The sequence below is a fragment of the Poeciliopsis prolifica genome, unplaced genomic scaffold, assembly GCF_027474105.1.
Source record: "Poeciliopsis prolifica strain line A6 unplaced genomic scaffold, Auburn_PproV2 SCAFFOLD001, whole genome shotgun sequence".
Lineage (NCBI taxonomy): Eukaryota > Metazoa > Chordata > Actinopteri > Cyprinodontiformes > Poeciliidae > Poeciliopsis > Poeciliopsis prolifica.
In genome coordinates this window covers 6618492-6641902 of record NW_026562376.1, presented here as the reverse complement: position 1 = coordinate 6641902, position 23411 = coordinate 6618492, and the positions used below count along the sequence as shown (strand labels likewise).

The 23411-nt window shown below is 38.1% G+C and overlaps 3 protein-coding genes across 5 annotated transcripts; 2 read left to right on the top strand and 1 right to left on the bottom strand.

Moving 5' to 3' along the window:
• Nucleotides 1–194: 194 nt before the first annotated feature.
• incenp (inner centromere protein) lies at nucleotides 195–11005 on the top strand. 3 transcript variants are annotated; one of them, XM_055041164.1, is made up of 20 exons: nucleotides 195–509; nucleotides 2412–2559; nucleotides 2662–2769; nucleotides 2858–3480; nucleotides 3592–3637; nucleotides 4173–4239; nucleotides 4326–4461; nucleotides 4845–4881; nucleotides 5064–5148; nucleotides 5244–5384; nucleotides 7537–7646; nucleotides 7742–7781; nucleotides 7942–8049; nucleotides 8346–8476; nucleotides 9050–9170; nucleotides 9327–9416; nucleotides 9577–9606; nucleotides 9795–9854; nucleotides 9953–10109; nucleotides 10293–11005. In XM_055041164.1, the coding sequence occupies exons 2-20, from the start codon at nucleotides 2420–2422 to the stop codon at nucleotides 10466–10468; spliced, it is 2406 nt and encodes an 801-aa protein (XP_054897139.1). In that variant the 5' UTR covers nucleotides 195–509; nucleotides 2412–2419; the 3' UTR covers nucleotides 10469–11005. The 3 variants fall into 3 exon arrangements, with proteins under 3 accessions (XP_054897139.1, XP_054897131.1, XP_054897123.1); XM_055041156.1 differs by having other exon boundaries at nucleotides 196–509; nucleotides 7742–7862; nucleotides 9580–9606; XM_055041148.1 differs by having other exon boundaries at nucleotides 196–509; nucleotides 7742–7862.
• Nucleotides 11006–11370: 365 nt separating this feature from the next.
• fth1b (ferritin, heavy polypeptide 1b) lies at nucleotides 11371–15647 on the top strand. The gene is made up of 5 exons (XM_055037279.1): nucleotides 11371–11678; nucleotides 12915–13033; nucleotides 13132–13278; nucleotides 13453–13578; nucleotides 13670–15647. Exons 2-5 carry the CDS (start codon nucleotides 12932–12934, stop codon nucleotides 13826–13828), a joined length of 534 nt encoding a protein of 177 aa, XP_054893254.1. The 5' UTR covers nucleotides 11371–11678; nucleotides 12915–12931; the 3' UTR covers nucleotides 13829–15647.
• A 90-nt stretch (nucleotides 15648–15737) lies between these two features.
• On the bottom strand, nucleotides 15738–21560 carry best1 (bestrophin 1). Its single transcript, XM_055045515.1, has 10 exons — nucleotides 21499–21560; nucleotides 20973–21266; nucleotides 19350–19444; nucleotides 18404–18637; nucleotides 18119–18273; nucleotides 17944–18021; nucleotides 17710–17862; nucleotides 17550–17630; nucleotides 17311–17462; nucleotides 15738–17230 (listed from the first exon to the last, which is right to left on the bottom strand). The coding sequence occupies exons 2-10, from the start codon at nucleotides 21122–21124 to the stop codon at nucleotides 16144–16146; spliced, it is 2187 nt and encodes a 728-aa protein (XP_054901490.1). The 5' UTR covers nucleotides 21125–21266; nucleotides 21499–21560; the 3' UTR covers nucleotides 15738–16143.
• Nucleotides 21561–23411: the final 1851 nt, after the last annotated feature.

The window sequence follows — 23411 nt, the reverse complement described above, 5'->3', positions numbered from 1 at the left end:
CAAAATCAGAGAAAACAACAACGTTGTCACTTTGCCGTAAACATTGGCAAAGGTGTCGAAAGAGGAACAAGAAAAATTCTAACCAGTGATTGGTCGATTTAAATCTGACTCGTAACCCGTAAACTTCCGCAGTGTTTATATTATATTCCTTCAGACCCCGCCGTTGCCACTCCCCGCATACTTCGCCGCTGCCATTTGCAAGGTTAACTCCGCTTGTCCTGGATGTCCCGGTGAAAACATCGACCCACTCGAAAAAGCTGTTCTGCTCTGTGATTGGTTGTCGAGCCGCGGTTTGAACAAGTTAAAAACGGTTTCAGCGGGTTATCGGGAGAATAGCTGTTGTCTTCCCTCACTTCCAAGGCCGAAGTATTTACACGCAAACGTGGGGATTATTAATAGTTCGTTTTTGTTCAGTGCAGATATGCGATTGATTTAGGTTGTGTGTGTTTTTTTACTATAATTAACAGACCAACGGTCTTTGTTGACGTAAAGAAACGCGGATACTAAAGGTAAATAATGATGCTCGTCTATGTAAACGTTACCTTGCTAACATTTTAACGTTAGTCTTCTGGTGGTTTTTGGAGTGGGTAGAAATTCAAACGTTAATGCTGGTGTTACTTACAACTCGAGGTCTGTTTTTGTTCCCGGTTGAATTGCTGCTGTTTGTAGTTTCCCTTATGATTTTCTTACAAACCTCCCCAACCCCGAGCTAGCATGCTGCACTTTCAAACCGGTAGTTGCTATTGTTAACTGTAATTTCCCCCCCGAGTGTTTCAAATGTATTATTGATGCTATCGACGCGTTATTGTCGGGGAAAGTGCAGAAAATTACAAGTATTGTTATCGTCGAACATACTGTGTGCGAATTGACTGATAGTCGATTCCGGAATTTTGCATAATTTGTTTAGGAAATTTAAAATTTAATAATTATAAACGCACATCTCTTAGTTATAGACCATTGTAAAAAATATTAACTAAGCATAAGAGCTTAGTTAAAACGTTTATTTTGACTGTACGGTAAAATGCCACTTTTACAACATTGAAGTTTCATGATCACTGTTATCATTGAGAGAAGAAGTTTTACAAAAGTGCAAAAAGCATAATGTACATAGTGTAGTATAACAAAGTAGTATATAAAGTATAACAATATTATTAAATTATGCTATTAATATGTATAACAGTAATCAAAGGAACAAAATGGTGATGAAAAAACAGGTTAAGTTTTTCAACTGTGTTTTCCCATTCAATGTCACTCTTAAATTTAAATCTCCATATTATTATTGGTTTTTAAAGTTTTATGAACTTCCAAAAGAAAAAAAAAAACATGTTTCCCAACATGCAGCTCCTCAGATGAACTAAATTATTTCTGGAAATAAATCAAATTTAGCATTGAATAGAATAAACATTGCAGTTTTTAACTGCGATGTACAATAAACCAACTTGCAGCACACTATTTTTGGTAAGACACTTACCTGGAGAGGTAGTAATTCTAGAGAATTTCCTTTCAATCCAACATTTTTGCTTCTCTAAAAGTAACAAAGCTATCACAGGTCTGTCACGATAGCAAATTTTGTTGAGCTATTAATTGTCTCAAAAATGATTACGATGTTATGGTTTGAAGACCATTTTAAACTGATGTGATGTAATGACATAATAATGCAACACATCCTGCCAAACATAAATGCACTTTATTTTCAAAAACACACAACACTAGAACAGGTAAACAAAACAAACAAAACAAACAAAAATGAATTGGACTCTCAGTTTCCGTTAACTAAAAATGGACTTGAATAAAAACTAAACGCAACATAAAACCAAAGTGTTAATAAAAACTACATTCAACTAAAAGAGCGCAGGTTATGAAGTCTGTGTACTATATTGCCCTTCAATAATCATTAGATTTGTATAGAGAAGATGGGCATATCCGACTACCTGATGCAATAGTTCATTCCTCCCTTTTGCTAAGGGAACGGGGAAGGGAGGGATCACTGGAGAGCACCAGAGTTGAATCCTTTTTCATCCAGTGTCATCAATAGGAAGAGACAATAAAGCCAATAAATTAAAATGAGGTCAATAATCTTCATTTAACATCCGATTAATTGATTTATTGTTTATTGTGACAGGCCTAGCTTGTTCTCCCAACATGCAACTCCTCAGCTTAACTAAATTTCTGGAAGTAAATTAGCTTTAGCATTAAATAGAATCAACATTGCAGTTGATTACAGTACTTACAGTACTGTACTTGCTTTACAGCACACTAGTTTTGGCAAGACATTGACCTGGATAGCTAGTATTTAATTATAGAGAATTTCCTTACATGCTGTCTTCTCAAAAACTAACAAATCTCACATTCTGTGAAAGCATATGCGATCAAGTCAACAGTTTAATAATCACTCGATCTTCTTTCTATAGCTGCCACCATGAACTCCGTGCTGCCGTCGATGCGCTCCCTGACGGAGATGTTTGTGGGAAAGACGCAGGAATTTGTCAGTGAGATTGAAAATGTCCACATGGTTTGGCTGGAAGAAATACAACAAGAAGCAAACCGCATGTTCTCTAGGTAGGCTTGCCTTAATGCAGTGACGGTCTGCTAAGTGGATTCTTGCCAGACTCTTAAAATATATATATATGTATACATACATCTCTCTTGTTTTTTTTTCAGAGACTTTAATGCTGAACCAGAACTGATGCCGAAAACGCCGTCACAGAAAAAGAACAGCCGCAGGAGGCGGGTGTCTGCAGGTCGACAAGAGGAAGGTCAAGCAAGGAGGTTTGTTTGATAATTTCTTTTTATGAAGGGTAAATACCTGCAATTATGTTTTACCTGTGTCTGTGGCAACTTTTTGTGTCTGATGCAGGTTCTCAAAGGGAAAGCGTAGCAATCTTCGTGGATCATCTGTGAAATCCTTGAACTTGATTTCTGAAGAAGAAGCGATCTCTGAGGTCTCAACCTCTGAGAGTTGTAACCCTCCAAAACCAAAACGTGCTACCCGTAAAAACAAACAGACAAAGCCTGAAGATGTAGATGAGAGCCTGGCATCCAGTGAGGGCAGCAAGCAGGAAGAGGTGCAGAACAAGAAGCCAGAGCTGGGTAAGGAAGAGGATGAAGTGGACAAAGCTCAAAAAGTTAGTGATGCAGAAACCAAATCTGACGAAGCAAGCAGCACTTCTCAGGCTCCTCTGAAGATTCTTTCACCGGAGTTGGTCGTCAACATCTCAGCAGAGGATCGCTTGTCTGCCGAACTTGCCAGTAAGCCAGAGACGTCTCAGGGTCGTACAGCTACAAAGATAGCAATAGCTGCAGCTGATCGGAGGTCAAGGCGGAGCTCTGCACGCTGCTCCCTCAAACTGCGGCACTCACTGGCTGGTCTTCGGCACAGTATGACACAGGAATCCGTCCGCCGGGCTTCACGCCGCTCTATGCTCAAGAGGATGTCTACTCGAATGGGCACCTCTACAAGCAGCAGCACCAACACTGGTGGTGCGTTATTTAACCTCCCAAATGCAGACATCTTCAACCGATTCTTCCTCACTTTGATTTAACTTCTTTCTCATCTTTAATTTTTTTTGTTCGTTTGTTTTGTTTGCATAGGAGCGAACTCTTCCATGGACGCTGCAGATGAGGATATTGAGGAAGTGTGAGTAGAACCGCTTTCTTTGCATTTAATATCAATTTTTCATTTGGGAAGTTTACATTCTTTTGTGCATATGCAGTTGTAGGAATGGAAAACTCTAAGGTTAATAACACAATAAATCACAAAAATGAAAAAAGAAAAGAAGAAAAAAATAACATTTTAATAGATGAGCTTTTTTTTACCCATCTCGTGGAAATGAATCTTTTTACTAAGGACGCTAGATATGAAAGTTACCTTATATTTTTATGTGCATATTACATGTGTTTATGTACTGCAAATGGTGGAAAGTCCTAGTATTGATGCATTCAACGCATCTAGTTTAGAACCGATAAGTTTATTTACATCAGATTTACCTCATGAATAGTTAAAATGTTATATTTTCTTTCTATTCTTTTTAAAGATTCCTGAAGTACCACTAGTGGTACAGTAGAACCATGGCTCTACTTGTCTTTTTATAATCTACCCTCTTCCACCAGATGCTGCAATTGAATTTTTGAATCAGTATCCGGTGTTTTTACTATTTTATTCACTTTTGCAGCAAAACAGAAGCAGAAACTGAAGACACTGTTGATGACTTGTCAGAAAAAGCAAGTGAAGCGTCAGAGGTAGCTTTTCTTTGTCTAGTGTGTGTTTAACTTATTCCTTTGAGTTGTCTTCTATGTAATTTCTTTCTCCCTTTCCTTCAAACAAGCCTGAAAGCAGTCGCCATGTTCCTGTGCATGCTGTTGAGCGAGTAACTCGCTCTGTAGCTGCTAATTCTCCCAAACTGGCTCCCCCTCCGTTGTTTTGCTCTCTGGTAAAAATGAGCACTCCTGCCAAAAAGTCTGGTATGAGATCCTGTCATATTTTTGATTTTACTCTGTTGATTATAATTTTCACTGCAAAAAAACACAAATTCTTAAAATATTCTAGTGGAAGTATGTTGAAATTGACTAAGACAAAACTAACTTACAAAAAGCTTGAAATAATCTGCCTCTGTAACTAGTTTATGTTACTCAATAGTAAAGAACTGGTGGCTCAAAACAATCTCCTATATCTTGTTGAAAAGTCACTTGTGCATTATTTGTATCTTCGATATAATAAGATAGTTGGACTAGAAACTAGACCAAAAATACTGAAAGACTAGGATTTTATTTTTTTTTGCAGTGTTGCACTACCATGCAACTTTTCAGATGGTATGAAATTGATGTTTGCATTTTTTTTCTTCCAGTGGCTGCTGCTAGGAAACAAAGCCAGGCAACTCGAAGGTGTGTATGTTCAGTTTTGGTTTGATGGTTTTTTTTTTAACACTTGGACTTGGGTATTGTCCCAAATTGCAAAGAAATAAGAGTACAGTCATGTTAGCAATAATAGACATGTCAGTGCTATGCGTAACATTATATACATGAATATGCAAATTGACTTAGTATTTATGTTTTCCTGTCTTTAGATCGAGCCTCAGCACAAAACGAAAGGCCCCAGACACTGAGGACAGCCCCTCGAAGCGCTTCTCTCCACCAAAGAAAAGCCAAAGTGTACGACAACAATCTTACTGGGGCATTTTTTAAACTGTTAAGTGGGTTTATTATTGAAGTAATACGTGGAACATTGTCTTTTCTCCAATATACAGACCATCAAACCGAACATGAGATCTTTTCTTCACACTGTGAATAAGAATCAGATGCTGATGATGACCCCAAGCTCCATTGGCCGAACCGCCGTGATAAAATCCTTTATCAAACAGACCACTCCTCTGAAAGTTGATCCTAAAGTAAGTTCCAGTCTCACTGACTGCCAAATTAATACATCGACTGTTGCTACTAAAATGTTTCATCACTGTCGTGATTGTATGAAGAGCTGGTAAAGCTTCACTTGTCCTTGGAATTACAAAAACAACGACTCTCAAATCAATTTATTACTTTACTGCAACAGGGAATTTCAAATAACCTTACATGATAAAAACAGCAAACATTATAATAAAGGAAAAGAATATAAATTTGCTAAACAGACTAAAATTAATGATTCAGTTATCAACCAAAGTTAACTGTAAGCAACTGGATTTTAGCCTCAATTTAAAGCATTTTTTTTCAGTTTTCTGGAATTTTTTTTCCAGATTTGTGCTGTATTGTAAGCTGAATGCTGATTTTACATGTTTGGTTTTGATTGTGGGGATCCAGAGAAGGCCAGAACCGGAAGACCTGAATGGTCTGTAAGGTTGATACAATAACAGATCTTTGTTATATTATAGTGCTAATCCTCTCAGTGATTTCTAAACCAGCTAAAGTATTTTTAAAGTCTGTCCTCTGAGATACAGGGAGCCAGCGTGAGGGCTTTAGAACTGGGCCGATGTTTTAATAGTTGTAACGAGAACTCAAACAGAAGCGTTCTGATTGACATTTAGGCAGACCTGTGAAAAGTCTTTTACTAATACGTTTGACTAACTGCGTAGCCCTCTAACTTGGGCTCTGACGTGATATCCCATCTTGTCCAGTCAGAAGAAATGACACAAATTCTTCATTATGAATTAATTGCATCTCATCACTGAAGTTGGAGTCTGTGTGTTTCCTAAACAAGGCAAAAGAACAACCTTGAAATCCTATTAACATTAGTGCCAGTTTGCTTTAGTTGCAAAATTTTGGCTTAAATGTTTTTGTTTCTTCCTCAGATAAACATGGGGACTGTGGTAAGTGTCATGCTAACGCACTGTCTGTAGGAATCGGGTGGTGTCTTTTAACAGCCATACTGTGAAAGATCAAATTTCACTTGCACAGAAAAACAAAATCCTTCCCCACTCTTGTGTCCTAAAAAGTGTTTACAAATATCGTTTTTGGCGAACACTTCATAAAAATTAAGAAACTAGTTTATTCATGCTCTGAAAATGAGGCTAAAAGTGAATCCCAAACAGTGAAATGGAAACACTGTTTAGGTGTGGAAGGGGCTGAAAATAAGTTGTTTTTTTTTCCAGTAGGTTGATTTATAAAATGATAATATTTCACCATTACCAAACATTAGCAATATTTTGTTTTGATCGGTTCACTCTGGGTGTTTTTGGGGTGTGTGTGTGTTTTTTGAATTTGTTTTATTCTAATTTTTAAATCGGCTTTAGTCCCCATTCTGTGCCAGCAGGTGGAGACGATGTCAACAGGAACAATAAAATCCTGAAGAAAACAGCTACAACTGTTTTCTTCAGTAGTTGTTGCTGTTTTCTTTCAGTCTAACATTTAAAGTTCAGTTAAATCTGTCTAGACAACAGTTCCTCTTGAGTTGTTTCTAGCATGATATATATTTATCAAGTATGAAGTGAGCCTCTAAGTTATAATTATTTTTGTTAATTGCTGATTATTCATCTCACATTTTGTTTTTTCACACTTTGGAAAAGACTTTTACCCATCCATCTTGTAAAATATCCATCTAGGCGTTGATGGAGCATCAAAGAGAATCTATAGTTTTTTGGGGGGGTTTTGTGAGGCTCTCCTGCTAATCGTCATGAAATTTTATTTACAAATGAAAATGTCCCACAATAAATATCAAGCATTCACTTGGATTGTTGTTAGTATTGGCTAAAATGCATCACTACAAATTTAACACTCCTTCATGGAGTTTGTGCTTTCAATACATTTTTGTTCCCAAAAAGTTTATCAATATGGTTAAAGTATTTAGCTTGTAAACAATTCATATTTTTTTGCAGAATAAAAAGCTGTGTAGCTTTTTACCATGCCTCTTAGTTGCGCAGAAGTTTTGTGCATCCAAATGCAACTCGTGTTTCTAACTCACTGGTTTCTCATTTTTTGTCCCCCTCCTCACAGCTATCTTAATGTTTATCGATAAAATTATTAACTCTTTAAAACTTGCAACTAATTGTAACCTTTTGCCTTTTACATCTCTGGTAATTAGTTTTTCATATTTTTTTCCCCTTCTTTCAGACCAAAGAGCGTTACAAGCTGGAGGCTCTTAGAAAGAAGCAGGAACAAGAGGAAGAAAGGATGAGGAAAATGGAGGAAGAAAAGAAGAAAAAGCAAGAAGAGCTGAAGAGGTTTACCATACTTGGGGGGGGAAAAATAAAAGTAGTTGTTGCATTTAGGCAAGATGTTTTTATGTAAATTTAACTCCGAAAATCTGTTTTCACAGAAAAAGAGAAGAGAGGATAAAAAGAGTGTTTGAGGCAAAGGTAAAGGAAGAGCTTAGGGAAGAGGAAAAGAAAAAGAAGATTGAACAAAAGATGGCTCAAATTGATGAGAAAAATGATAAAGTATGTAAAAGGTTTGGTGGCTCTCCATTTCCTCATAGGTTCATTAATACTCATTTCATTTATTTCTTTGCCTACACAGCGTCAGGCCGAGGAGAAAGCTAAAAAGAAACTGGCAGCAAAGCGTCAAGAAGAGCTGGAGCAAAAGAAGAAGCTAGAAGAAGAAGCCAGAAAGAAAAAGATTCAGCAGGTGAAAACTTAAATGTGTTTTTTCTATTTTATCCCTGTAATTTGCTCATTTACCATTTTATATGGTCTTTTTTTCCTTTAATCACCCAACTGAAATGTTTATAAACTTACTGTATACAAAATGTATTAAAACATGTTTTAATACATTGGTGAAAAACATTTTATTTTTGCCAAGCATGCACACAGCAAGTCAAATAAAATGGACAATTTAATCCACATAACAAAAGTTAATTATTCACCTTCAACATTTTCATAAATTTCATAAAATTATAAATTTCACCTGCACTTGAAACTCAGGAGGAGGAGAAACGACAGCAGGAGCTGGCTGCCAAAAAGAAAGCGGAGGAGGAGGAGGAGCAAGCTCGCAAAGCTCTGGAGCGCCAGAGGGAGCAAGAACTGGAGCGGGAACGGCAAGCTGCTGCTGAAAGGTCTGTTAGAAATGAGAGTCACTGCAAAAAAAAACTAAAGCAGCATATAATAGGTGAAATAAAAGATATAAAATTTCAACTTTGCTCTGGGATCGGCGTGTCACGATAAATTTTGCTGCATGATAAATTGCGCTAAACAATAATGTTGTTCAGAGGCCATTTTAAACTGATACATTCAGGTTGACATAATGCAGGTTTACCTTCTCAAAAGACCAATAAACTTTAATTATGTAAAGAACTTTTAGCAGTGGAACTAGAAGATGTTCTAAATATCCGGTAAACAGAATTGTTCTTCAAAAAATATTAAACATCAGAATAGAAATTAGAGCTCATTTGAACTTATCATGCAGTTAATTGATTACTGCAACAATTATCACAGTATGTAAGACGGCACTATCACAGAGTAAGGCAGGGATGGTGCTGAATATTTATTTTTTTTCCCCTTCTCTTCTTTCCGACATACTTTAATTGTATTCGCCAAAGAGCAAACAGGTCAAGATGTATGTCACATTTACCCGAGTTATTTTAGCGATGCCAGGTTATAATAATTGCTTTTTTAATGTGTGTGTGCAGAGAGCGGGTAGAAAAAGAAAAGGCTCTTGCTTTACAGCGAGAGGTAGAGAGAGCAGCCAGAGAAAAAGAAAAGAGAGAGCTGGAAGAGCGAAGGAAGGCATTGGAAGACAAAAGGAAACTGGTAAGAAATGTTTTCATCTGTGCTGTGATGCTTTCAGGCCAAATCAAAATTATTTTATTGTGAAGACTGAACTATCAGCATTCCAATTTCTGCACTAGGAAAATGCTTTCTTTTTTGTGCACTGGAAATATTTGACAATCATGGAAATTATTTCAGGAGGAGCAGCAGAGGCTGGCTGCAAAAGAGAAAGCTCTAAAAGAGAGGGAAGAAGCGAAACGAAGAGAAGCTGTTGCTGCTGAGGCACAAGTAAGCTGACAGGCACAAATCTGGTGGAAAATCCTTCTAAATTATGTTTTTGTGATGCAAAATTCATTAAATCCAGATGTTTTTTGTGCATTTAAGTATTTTGTTATTGTCTGATCTTAAAAACCCAACATTTTTCTCTCTCCTCTCAATTCTATTAAAGAAGTTGCTGAATAAAACAGTTGACCTTGAGGTAAGCATCACTCAAATTTAGAGCTTGCATTCACTCATTCAGTGATTGCAAACAAACTTGTATACAAAGTTATGTTTTGTTTTTCTTTTAACCCAGTTTATGTTGTCAGATTTCATGCAACTTACCTGTACGTTTTTTTCCTGACCTACTGTTGTCTTTATTTTGTGGTTTGTTTTCTTTCTTCCCAGAAATCTGTAATGAAAACGCCAACAGGAAAGGGTGGTCTAAATGTTACTGTGGACATACAGGTATTTCTTTAAACATTTTTTGACACAGGTTTTCTAAAAGCATAACTTCTACTTTTTGTCTCAGGCCTCATTGTGTGCTTTCCACTTTCTCCCTGCAGGAAATGTCACCTCAGTCGTACGCCATCACTCCTAACGGTGGAAGTAAGACGCTGACTATTTCAAAGAATCCAGAGGATTACGGAATGGACCAGAACAGTGACGATTCAACAGATGATGAATCTGCCCCCAGAAAACCCATTCCCTCCTGGGCCGAAGGTGTGTAGAAGCAGTTTGATTATTTATTTTGCAGGGTCAAAAAAAATTTTTTTTGTCTGGGGTTCTTTGTAACCCCTCCAGTGTAGGGGTTTCAAAATATTAGTTTGTGCATGTTCATCTGTACATGCTTGCATGCCATTTAAAAACTGTCAAACTATTTATTTTATTTTTTTACTTTTCCAGGTTCCAATCTGAAGCAGCTAATTATGAAGCAGTACTTCAACCCTATTGATGTGGACTCCATCTTTGGGCCAATTGAGCCACCCAGACTGGAGAACATATTTTACAAAAGCAAACCACGTTACTTTAAACGCACCAGCTCTGCAGTGTGGCACTCGCCTCCAGCTGGAGGGAAGTAAGACCTTTTAACTGAAAGCAGTGTGGTGTTTGCTGCTGTATTATATCCTTTTTTTTGTATGTTTCAAATAAAGTTTTTCCAGTGTAATTTGTTTTTCTTTGAGGTTTTCTAATAAAACACCATTTAGTGGCAATTTGAGATAGTACTGTAAAAAAACAACAACAACAAAAACACACTGCTATGATTCTTCCATTAAATAAATTGACTTTTTAGAGCCAATTCATCCCATTGACATATCTGACAGCCCACAAAAGGTCTGTGGAAAAATTACATTGTAGGATACTTTGATGGATGCTATGGAACATTGCCCAGCATAAAAATCATGGTTTTATAGAAAGATACAGACTTTTTGCACCACTGTTTGATGAAAGAAGTGTCTTCTAAAAACTAACAGCAGATTTGGGAGTTGATTTTCAACCCAAAAAACATCTTTGGGACCATTTTGTCTGAGAAAAATGGGAAAATGTACCGAATTACTGCACACTTTGATGTGGTGTTGACATCCTACTGATCTCACATTAAATATCTGGAGATTCTAGTGCCTGGCGTGTTTTTTTTTTCTTTTCTTATAGCAAACTTTATGGAGAAAAAATTTGTTGAATTTTGTTTTGTTTGTAAAACTTCAAAAGACTAGTCAGTTTTGTATAAATGTGGAAATTATTTTTGTCTGGTTTTGGTGGCGTTTTCACCTCAAAATAAAAAAATAAACATCACTGATTAATGTTGCCTTTGATATTAGAATCTGATCTGCTCATTTTAGGGTGTGAACTAGACATTTTACATTATTCTGCAAAGTTTTCACAACTGCGCATTAAGGGGGAAAAAACGCTGAATTGATTTAGTGCTGCTTTTCAGTCACCTCGGAAGACTCATACGTGACCCTGTTTGATTAGTTTGTTTTGAAACAATATTATGCTACATGTCGCTGGCAGGCTCTGTCGATTAAAATGCATGTAATTCGTTAATGTCTAGTAAAGAGCGATAATAATGGGGGTGAACGATGAAGAGGAATTGCGAATGAGTTTCGCTTATTTCCTACTGTCAGTGAATACAACACTAGACGGTGGTCTACTCTGCTAAACGGTTGCGGTGACTGAGTAACGTTCAGGTGGCGTGTATCTCTTAAACCTTTAATATTAAATATATTGCACTGCAGTACAGTCAGTAATTATTACTAAAGTGAAAAGGAGATTTGAAAGTATTTGAAACAGGTAGGTTTCTGCTCCTATTAACAGCTAATAGCGGGTTAGCTTAGCATTGTTTAGCTAGCTTAGCATTGTTTAGCTAGCATACGTTAATGCTGGGCGTTTCTGTGAGATTTATGAACATGATTTGAAATAATTTACCAGCTCCAAGTTTAAGATAGAAATCATCCCATAAAGGTTTATTTATAGTTGATACGCGGTTTATTAACAGATGCATCCCTTAATAATACGGATGCATCTAAATGTGCAATAAAATAAGGGACGTGACTGTTAAAACCACAAGTGTTATTGTATTATCTTGGGATTTTAAAAGACGGGGCAATAAAAAGTAAAGCTTTAAGGCGATGCGTGCAATCAGGTGCTTTTATACCCCTATTCTCTGCTGCCTCTTAATAAAATCCTGTGCAGCAGACTTTTAAATGCTACCTACTTTTGTTTTAATCTCAAAAGTCAAATCTGATGCTTTGCAAAAGCCTCAAAGGATTGTTGGGGCATATAAGTGAACAAACAGCATCAACACAACAGACTGGGATTAAATTGTGGAGAAGTTTTCAGGTGAAGCAACCGTGGACATAGTTAAGTTACTTTAACTTAACTATGTCCACGGTTAGAGGATTTGTACACCATAGAGGATTTGAATAAGACAGTAAAACCAAAGGTACAACCAGAACCACCATGTCAAAGTTTGTATCAACACATAGTTATGCGTTGAATAAGTTTTGTTAGATTTGAAAACTGATGTTCTTTGCTTTTGTTCAATCGTTAGCTTGAGTTATTTTGCAAAGAGGAATGGCTCTAAATATGCAAAGCTGATATATACTCCCAAAGACTTTACAGCAATAATGACAGAGAGAAATTGTTCTACAAATAGGTGCTGGGAGTGAATGTAAATCCGTGCCACACTTGTCATGTAAAATTTTTTGTTTCTTACTTTGCAATCAGGCACGCAACATAAAATCTCAGTGAAATAAATTGACGGTTGTGGTTATAAAGTGACAAAGTTCACGGGATGTAAATACTTTTGCGTGCAGACTGCTTTTACCACAATGCAAATAATGTTATGGTCTGTCTGTGAGATTTGTTTGTGTGCACCACCAGTACTGATAAGTGACCCTTTTCTCCAGATTAATCCCTTAAATGTTGGATGGCATCTCAAAAGGAAACTTCAATTTTTTCTAGCCTGGTGTATTTTGTTTTGGATTTGACCTGCAGACACGCTGACGATCATTTTCTCATTCATAGTTGTAACGTTGATAGAAATGACTTCCCAAATCCGACAAAACTTCCATCAGGACTGCGAGGCTGCAATCAACAGACAGATCAACTTGGAGCTGTATGCCTCCTATGTTTATCTCTCAATGGTGAGAAACACTTAAAAGCCACTTTTGCTGTGTATTATTTTATAATTAAGTGGAAAATGTGTTGCTACTTTATTATCCTGTTTTCTCTTTTCTTTAAGGCATACTATTTTGACAGGGATGATAAATCCCTAGAAAATTTTGCTAAGTTCTTTAATGCCCAGTCAAAAGAGGAGCGTGAGCATGCAGAGAAGTTGATGAGTTTGCAGAACCAGCGTGGAGGCAGAATTTTTCTGCAGGATATTAAGGTACGCAAAGAGACTTTTACTAATTAATGGATATAAATTGTTATTGTCAGCAGTTGGGTCAGTTTTAGAATGTAAAACCTAATTTCACAACCAGTGGTGCACTTTTGTGGGTTGAAAAAAGTCCTCTTGAATATGTACTCAATTTTGAGTCATCATGAATTATTTGTGTGTTAGAAACCCGATAGAGACGAGTGGGGGAGCGGCCTGGAAGCCTTGGAGTGTGCTTTGCAGCTAGAGAAAAGTGTAAACCAATCCCTGCTGGACCTGCAGAAAATGGCAGCCGAACACAATGATCCTCATGTGAGAAACAGCCAAGAAGAACAAGCTGTTTCAGATCTGTCCTTGTGATCTGACATTTTTCCAATACAATGTCTTTTGTCTTCCTATACAGATGTGTGACTTTGTAGAAACACATTTCCTAGATGAGCAGGTTAAATCCATCAAGCAGCTGGCAGACTGGATCTCAAACCTGCGTCGCATGGGCGCTCCTCAGAATGGGATGGCCGAGTACCTCTTTGACAAACACACCATGGGAGAAGAAGCCAGTTAAACTGAGTAGCAAATCATCATCTATCTTCACCTATAGGGAAGCATTCTTTGTTCTCAAAATGTCATTTCATGACATTGAGCTATTTATGAATCAACCTTCTGTGGCAATATTTAGATAAATATGTGTTTGGAGTATAGACCATGCCAAAGTAACATTTATCAATGGTTGTATGATGGGAAAGAAAGTTCACCTTCACAGCTGGATTAAGACCACTCTATGTTCTCCAGAATTTACAAAACCGTTCAAATCATAGAAAACCTCATTGTAGCGAGGAGGCAAGCAATGCCATACTGCCTTGTTAGTCACATATATGACTCCAGAAAAAATTAAGAGACAACTTAAAATAATCAGTTTCTCTCATTTTACTCTGTATAGGTATATGTTTGAGTAAAATGAACATTGTTGTTTTCTTCTATGAACTACTGACTACATTTCTCTTAGATTCCAACCAAAGATTTTGTATTTATTTGCAGAAAATGAGAAACGGTCAAAATCATGAAAAAGATGCTGTGCTTTCAAGCCTCAAATAATGCAAAAAAAGAAGAAAAAAAAACAAGTTCATATTGATTTAGAAACAACAATTCCAATTTTTTAACTCAGGAAGAGTTTAGAAATCAACATTTGGTGGAATAACCAGGAGGTTTTAAATAGGGCTCAGTCCAGAGGGCTCTTCATTTTTTTTTCAGAGCTGTATTTGTTCTTGCTCCATTATTGGCTATCCTACTGCAATGGAGTTGCCACAGGGAATACCGCCACACTATGGTTTGCCCTCATAATCTGCAGAATTTACCTATAATTGTATGCAGTTTCTGGTCCTAAATCATCAGTTTCAGCGTGAGAGGAACAAACTTTATCTTCATCAGCTTTCTGACAGCACAAGAGGATGCATTTGAAGGGTTCTCTGTGATGTGTAATTATATTTATCTGAGATACTTCGCAAGTGCAGGATCCACACAGAACGTCCTCAAGATGGGTTTTTTATAATCACTGTTTCAGTTTATTTTTAGAATTGTGCTGTCTTCATTGTAAAATTATTTCAGAAACCCTTCTCATCCTACTCGCCGCCCTCCAGATCTAAATACAATACCACGACTACCGTTAGACATCAATGCACGATGAACTTTCAACAATCTCCTTACCTATATTCACAGTTTATTTGCTTCTAAAACGCCAGGGTTCACACTCCATGAGGAGCACAACTCATAAAGACTTTTCTGGGCAAAATGCACAAGCGTAATGTGAATTTCTTTTTTTGAGAGCAGCAATGCTGCTTCCAGGCTCCTTCCTGTAGAATTTGTAAATAATGTCCAACCACCAGGATGTCTGGAGAAACATTGCTAAGCTGCATTGTGCATTATAGGGACCACTGACTCTTGGGGATGTGGTGCAGTCTCAGACCAGTGTGAAGGAGAACTTGCTGAAAGATACGCTTATTTTCCAGCTGTAAAATTGTTTTACTTATAACCGATGATGGTGTCTTTCACTAGCATTATAGCCATAACCTGCACTTAGAACTGAATTACAGTCCTACAAACAAAGCCATATAAACTTGTACTCAGTATAGATTGTGAAAATAGTAAGGATCATATGTATTTTTTTCTAAATTGATCTTTTCATTATTTAAAGTGATGGACCACCCATTACATTATATGTTTGTTCATTATTGAAAAGCTGTTTTGTTGTTATAATTTTCTCATTTTTGGTCAGTTTCTTCATAACTTTTAAAGTTTGAGTTCAGTATTCTGTAGTTACTGTACAACATTGAATAGTCTTGTATGTACAAAAAGCGTATGAAAATAAAGCGATAATATTCAAATTATTTGTGGGGTTTGTTTTTATTTAAATAAACTGATAAAAGTATCACAGCATGTTATTTAATATATAATTTAATAGCATACAGATGGGCACAAAGCTCAGAATTGGGATATAAACAGTTAAGCTTGGTTTTCAGCGGACGTGTACAAGTTTCTGAAATTTCTTTGTGGCTCAGTGTCAGTTCATTTAAGGCGATTTTTGCATAATAAGTAGGTCAATTCTGAGCTAATTCAGGAAATAGGCTTTAACACAAAGTCCTTAATTTGCCGATGTGAGTTTGACATAATCCAGCAATGTGTCACATATTGATTTCATATTAGATATGTAATAAGGTACTTTTATGACCAGCACTCAGACATGCTGAACATTAAATATCTCTTGTCATCAACAAACTAATTCAACAAGAGTCACAAAGAGCTAATTCCTTTTTTACCATGATGTTTCTTGTTATTTCATTAACTAAACATAGTTCCAGAATCAATTATATAAAAGGCTTCAAATTAGTTAGTTTTTTCCTCAGTCCTGCTCCCTTTCTCTTCCTTATTCATCCCACCGTCCACCAGAACTCCCAGCAGATCCCCCTCAGTCAATGAGATTCCCGAGTCATTGGCTGAGTTTTGCTGACTCGCTTCTTGTGAAGGTGCAGATGTAGAAACCGTGTTCATGTTGGAACTCGACCCAGCACTTCCGCTCCCATTGCTCATCCTCGGATTTGAGGTGAAGTTTCCATGGTTGCTTAAACCACTGTGGCTTGTTCCATTGCAAAGACTTCCTGTTGTGGCAGCGCTGTTGGTGCTTGTTGCATTAATGCTGCTGGAGCTACTGTTGGGATTACAGGGATTTGGTGCTGCTGTGTGAGAGGGGGGAGTGAATGAGAACACTCGTTCACCTCCAGCTCCCGTTGCCCGAGCACTCAGCGGTCCTGGCTGGCTGTCAGCAGCTGGGAGGGTTTCTAAAGTGAGGCGAGGGGGAGGAGGGCGTCGGGACAGTAGGCCATGTCCTGGTCTGAGTTTAGATATTGGGCAGAGTTCCGGTGCTGGGTCAGGGAAGGAGAACGCTGGTCCACTCTGTGAATCTCCCTCCCCACTCAACCATGGAAATGCAGAGGATGGAGGTGGTGGGAGATGGTTGGGCGTGTCAGGAGCCAGTAACTGGGAGCCTACTGTCGGAGGGGCCATTGAGCTGCAGCTGCGATCCCAGTCGTTTTGGGTCCGCCGGGGATGCCGAGAGCGAGGCACTGCGGGGGGCACACAGTGAATTGGTGTCTGGGGGCAGCTGTAAAATCCTGGCCGTTCATACATGGGAACAGTGGAGAAGGCGTAGTCCGGATCCCGGTCCTGGTTCAAAGGGTAGCGGGTTTGAGTAGGAGTTAATGGTGCTTCAGGGTGCAAGTAAAGAGGGAAGCGGTTCAGTGGAGCTCCAGGGCGGCGGCGCAGCAGAGGAACCCGGGACGAGCGAGGAAAGTTTGGGGACTGGACGCCCAAAAGACGGCCCAACCCTCCAAGTAATGGCGTGGTATAATTGGCTTCTTCATGTTCTTTGATTTGTTCCAAGTTGGATTGGAACTCCATCTCCTCCTTAGGAACACTAGAGGACAACAAGTGGATAATTACCCAGCTGCAAAGTGTTCTTTGATTGTATTCCAGGTAATAAACACATTAGTTTACCTAATATCTAGAGCAGAACCCATGAAAGAGGGTTTACGGTGTTCAGCACTGGCAGGAGTGTAAGGAGGCTGGGGCTCTGACTCATTCCAGTACATGTCCCTCTCAACCAGTGGCAGGCTGTCATACATCTCATCCACGGACAAAAGAGACACCTGAGACACGATGGAAACCTCCACAAGTCAAACACAATAGCTGCTGTCTGTTTAAAATTTAAAATACAGCTAAGAAATAGTTTGCACCTGCAGGTTTCGATCAACTAGCCAGTTTGTTTCAAAGTCATCATCATCTTCACCAAAAGGGTTTATGAGTTGCTCCGCCACCTGAGACCATCAGAACAACAGATCATGTTATTGAAAGCTAAAAGTCAGAAGTGATAATAATCTTTTAACTTTGTCTCACCTTCAGCCAACCAACATAGAAAAAAAACTGCAGCAGGGTAAAAACCGGCAGGTAGAAATCCACATCATGTCCCGGATATCCCTGCGCAGGATCCAGGAACTGTCGGCCGATCAGACAAGCCAGAAAGAAGCTGTAGACAGCAACTGTTGCCACCTAATTCAAAGGCATCAGTCATTTATTTAACTGCTACACCTGTTATTAAGATCCCCATTGTAGAAAATAAATCCCCCCAACCTGAGTGTAGACGAGAGGCAGGCTAATCCAGTCATAACCGTACAACTTCATACACTTTGCCCTCAGGCTGTTCAGCTCCTGAATGGAAAAAATTAAAAAGTGTTTTTTTGAAATGAAGGATGTTTATAAGTTAATTCATGTCTAGCCAACAGGCTGATGTAAAACAAAGACCTACAGTGAGAATGGCTGTGAGGGCCACGTCATTGTTGATGCGACCCTCCGTCCGTGCTCTCAAAGCCAAGTTGACAAACCATGTGCAGGGCACCCAGAACTTGTTATGGGGGGAAGGTAGATCCTCCAGGTGCCTCAGTTCCTCTGAGGTCATCAAACCTGGAAGGAAGAAATATATTATGGAGGTAAATGTGTGTGACTGTATTTTTTAGGTAAGTATACACCAAGATACTTTCAAGACGCGTCGGATGTTTTTCATTTGTAAGCCTGCTGGACTGCATTGCCGTACCTGCCTGCACCAAATGCTCAGTGGTTGGAAACCTCTTGTAGACGGCAGTACTGACAGAGCGATAGATCAGAACTCCTGAGAGGTTGACATAGCGCATCAGTGTTCTTCGGGTCAGCCTTGCAGTGTCATCGGTTCCACGGACATGGCCTCCGACTAGTGCTGCCAAACGGTCTGGCCAGGGTATGTTCTCAAACTGACCCCACCAACGGGAAACAACCAGAGTCACATAGAAACCTGTTATTTAAAAACAAAAACAATTTAACATCTGGGATGAATCGCAGTTTTAAGAATTTTGCTTGACTTAAAGAGGATGTATTATGCAAAATTTACATTTTGCATGTTTTTGCACTTCCACTGGATCTCTGTTACTTCTAAAAACAGACGTAAAACAACACAGAGCCACTTTTTGGCAATAAGTTAATGTTTTTTGCTATCTGGAACATGAGCCATTTTAAAAACCTTCAAAATGTAATGTTAGTGCCCTTCACCTACAAAAGCAACAGCAGCGAACCCCAGCATATCTACCCACAAGAGGTGCTGGAGCATATTTGGTCAGATGGTTTTACTGCTTTATGAACTGTACAATGGCTACTGGAAAAGACAGGTGCTTTGTTATTGACTTCCCTTCCAGAATCCAATTGCTTCATTCTTGTTGGTTGTGCAGGAAACTCTATTTCTACATTTGAAAGATGTACAGTTGTATAACTGCCCATCTCTTTGCAGCCATTTATGTGGGAGTGTAAACATTGAGTTGCAAGACGTGGCCAACATTAGCTTATTTGGATTTGAAGTGGCAAGAGGTTCTAGAACTGAGCAGACTAAAATTTCATTTAATCCATTCAATCGTTTGCATAAAGATTTTATGCAAAAAAAGTGTGATTTTCAAGAAAACATCTGTTCAAGAAAGCACAACAGTTCACCTTTAAAACCACCAAAACCAACTCACCCAACACAAACGACACAGGGATGAGTTCTGCATAGCGATCACAATATATTGACAGCTTCTCAAACAGCCTCTTCTGCTCACTGCTCAGTAGAAACCTGGTGAAAAAAAACAAAGTTCATTCATAAGCAGTGAGGGTGTGATCAGTTACCCCAACATGTGTGTTTTTGGACTGTGGAGAGAATACACCCATATGTCAACTCCACATAGAAAGTCCTTAACTAGGCTTTTAACCTTTTTTTGATGTGAACAGTCCTGCAAAATATCTTTTCAAATGTTATTTCAGTTTCTTGTCAGTGGTTCTCAGTTTGTGTGCTGAAACTCTTATAAGAGGCTTACTGCTTCTGTCAAACATCATTTTCCTTTGAAGAGATTTGCACAAGTAGCAACATATCAAGTGGTCACAAACAAGCTTTTTTCTCTACATAATCCTCCTACTTTGTGTCAGGAATGTTTTTAGAAATGTTCGCCAAAACCTAATATTAACTGTTGTCTCAGATTTATGGTTAATAATGAAACTATTAACTGCCTTCAGTTGTTCAGAACAATGTTTTAACCTGCTTATTAAATGACTGACTATTGAGGCTTAGGAAAGATATTCACTCGATTTACGTTCAGGTCGGTTCAAGGCCTCTTAATCCTTAAACTTGCAGGGACTGTTCACCCAGAGGGCCTTCAAAATATCCTTGACTGATGTTTGTGCCGTAACCCTGAAGTGTTTTGGAAAAAGAAGTTTTGACTGAGTGCCTGTAAATATGTGTCATAGTACAATCCTGTGGATCTGCATTTACCCCTTTACAGACTTGTTTTTTTTTTCCTCATATGTACATTTCTACATTTCAAACTCATTTTTAAATCAAAGATAAGGTGAATAAAAGCAAATAATAATAAAAAAAGAACTTAAGTTAATTCTAAATATTGCATTTTTATTTGATGATTACAAATTGAAATACCCACTAGAATAGATATTTCTTTGTTGTGTTTGTAGTTTTATTTTACTTTTTATTTAGGAAATCCTCCATTTACTGTGTAGATGTAAATGATAGAATTTGTGTTTGCTTTCTGTTTCTTTAATTAAATAAATAATTGAAGTGATTAATAATCAATATAATCATTGATTATGCTGCTATATACACTCTGTATTGTTTTTATATTTCAGTATTTAAGAGAAATATTCTAAATCTGCTTTTCTTTTTCCACAAACTTATGTAATCACTAAGTGGGCTAGGTAATAAATTCATTCTTCAGCGGGAATTTTTTTTTCGCTCATGTAGTCCAAATAGTTGACTGATTATATTAAAGTTAATTCATTCACAGTAATATGCTTTAAGGTAGCACATCTACATAAAAAAATTGAAAAAAAAGCTAGTCTTGTTTCCAAAATGGATAAAAGAAAAACAACTGCTTCTGTTAATGTGAGAGGAAACACCTGATTTTCTTAGATACTCAATAATAATTATTTTGCAGAATCCATCTGGTTGCATTTGTTCCTTGTCTTTCTCACACATATTCAATAACCAAGCATCATACATGATTATTAGAGCTTTTATCTGCACTTATACAGAATCGTACTACATTCTTTTTTTAAATGAAGGTTTTAAATGATTAATCGACTCCTATGATTACCTGTAAACAACGCTGAAGAAGTAATAGAGTACAGTGAAGATGATGAGCTCCCTGTACAGCAGTTTGTAGATGCTGCCTTTCCATCGCAGGAGCAGGTGAAAAAAGGTCCCCAAACCTGCGTCAGCAACTCTTCGAGAGTATGTCACTGTCATTGCTGTTTGTCGCTGCTTCTTCTAGACCAAGCTGTAGGCAGAATGTAGTCTAACATGAGAGAACCCGATGGAGCGTCTTTGTTTTTTGGGCTTCAACTTCAGTGTTTGAAGTGGAACTCATAAGCCCAACCTGGAAACAAATCTACAAAAATGAACAGAGGGATTAGTTTTATGATTTATATGACACTTTTATTATTATGAGCTGACATTTAGCACATTGCTCTAATGCAAAACACATATTATTTAGTTAACCTATCATTAAATACGTGATTTTATTTACAGTAATGTTTTTAAAATTAATCTGAAAGTTGCCTTTTAAAGTTCACCTTTCAGAGTCTTTATATTTAACGCTCAGAACTGATTGATGCACTCACCAATAGGAAAAAAAAAACACCTGGCCATCCTACTTGTTGTTGCTCGAGATGTGGGAAGGCAGAGCCCAGGGGCAATGTTGGAAACGGCAAAGAAGGAGAGGAAAAAGTAAGCAAGGCTCTCCCACACCTCTGGTCACTTGATGTGTTAATCTGTCTGTGCAACAAAGCTGCATTGTGAGACCAGATCCTGCTAATCTGAGCAAATCTGAGCACCATACTGCTCAGATAGACATGAATGCTGAGTGCTGTGATCTGAGGAGCATATCGTACAAGTTGTTATTCCATGCACACATATTAATTGTACTATTCTAAAAAAAAGTCTGTCAGAACATATCATTATCTCTAAAAGCACACTTGATTTGTTTGACTGAAGTGGCTTTGAGCCTTCAGGTGAAAACTATGTTCGACCCCCTCAGCTGGAAAAAATGTGTACAGCTGAGTTGCTACTGGTCAGCAGAGGTTAGTGATTAACCCTTCCTGCCAAACCAGGAGAGTCAGATCAGGGCGAAGTGCGGAGAGTTTAGTGAGCTAAACTCACAGGATTAACTAAGCAGAAAAGTGCTGTGTTGCAGATTTTTGTGCTCTGGCAACAAGAAATCATGTTGGTGAGTATTTACTTTGTATTTTTTAGTTATAAAGCTATTTCAAACATGTAGATTTAGAATATTTTACAAGTGTGGTACTTAACTTACGTCTGATTATCTGGACGAAAATGTATTTCTTTAGCATAGCTTGTGAAGAAAAAAGTATTTCACCCTCTTGTGTGGATTTTAAGATATTGTTTTTGACTTTCTTCTCTGTCAAGTGCTAAAAAACGCAGACATCAGGTATATCCAGCTCAATTTCAACAATTTGCCAAAGTAATTCTTCACAAAGGATAATTTGCTGCTTCTCACTTGGACTGCTTGAGAAAGAGAGAGAACCACATGGATGCTTTGGAGGGAATTCACAGCGTCCATATTTCCTCATCTCCACCGACTTCAGCCTCATCCACCCCAGGGTATGAAGTCCTGAAGGCAGGTCGGTCCGGAATATCAGTCTACTCCTCTCCAGTTTTCTTTGGGACATCTAGAGTGCCTGCAGTCAAACACCAGTCCAGCAGGATCACTGCAGAGGAACGCTGTGTTGTTGGACAGTAAGTGTCACTTTGTGAGCAAACAGTGGCAAAAAATCTGCAGAAGGGAACATTTTTCATTGGCTTAAATACCAAAATTGAAAGTCTATTCTAACATGGTATTTGATATAGGCAGTGTGGCTTTCTGCCCTGGGCGGCATCTCACATGGTTGCAAAAAATACAAAGGTTATGCAAGTTTCTGTTGGTTATTTGGATGTTCAGTTAGTGGAAATAAAAAAATGCCACAAGGTCAGGCAAAATGTAGAACTGTAAAGACATCCTGCTGTACAGCAAGAGAGGTATGCTTTCACGTAGCAGGTGGTGGGCGGTGTGCACTGCTACAGCATCTATTATTGTGCTGTTGTTCCACAACAGAGCGAGATTGTGCTGCGTCAAAGTGAGTGACATGTGGAGAGCTTTGCATTGTTGAACATTCTGGCCTACGTTTTAAACCAAAATGACATCACACCTCAAAATCAGAAACAACTTTGCTCAGGGAAGAATCAACCTCAGTACCTCTTGCTTTTTTTTTTTTAGCACAGTGGAAAAACATGTAGGAATCCAAGTTTCTGAAATAAACCTTTGATTTTAAAGTAGGACAGAAAGTGAGTGTCATAAGAGGCTATGTCCTTCTGGTTAAATGTTAACATTGCTGATAAATAAGACAATGAAATAGATTTTATTTCTACTGAATGCTGTTGTGTTGGGCCCCAGAAGGAGATGCCAACTATAGGTTTCCCTCCATTTATCAGCTCAAGCCAACACAAATAGAGTTAGGATTGATCAAGTTTATGGCTC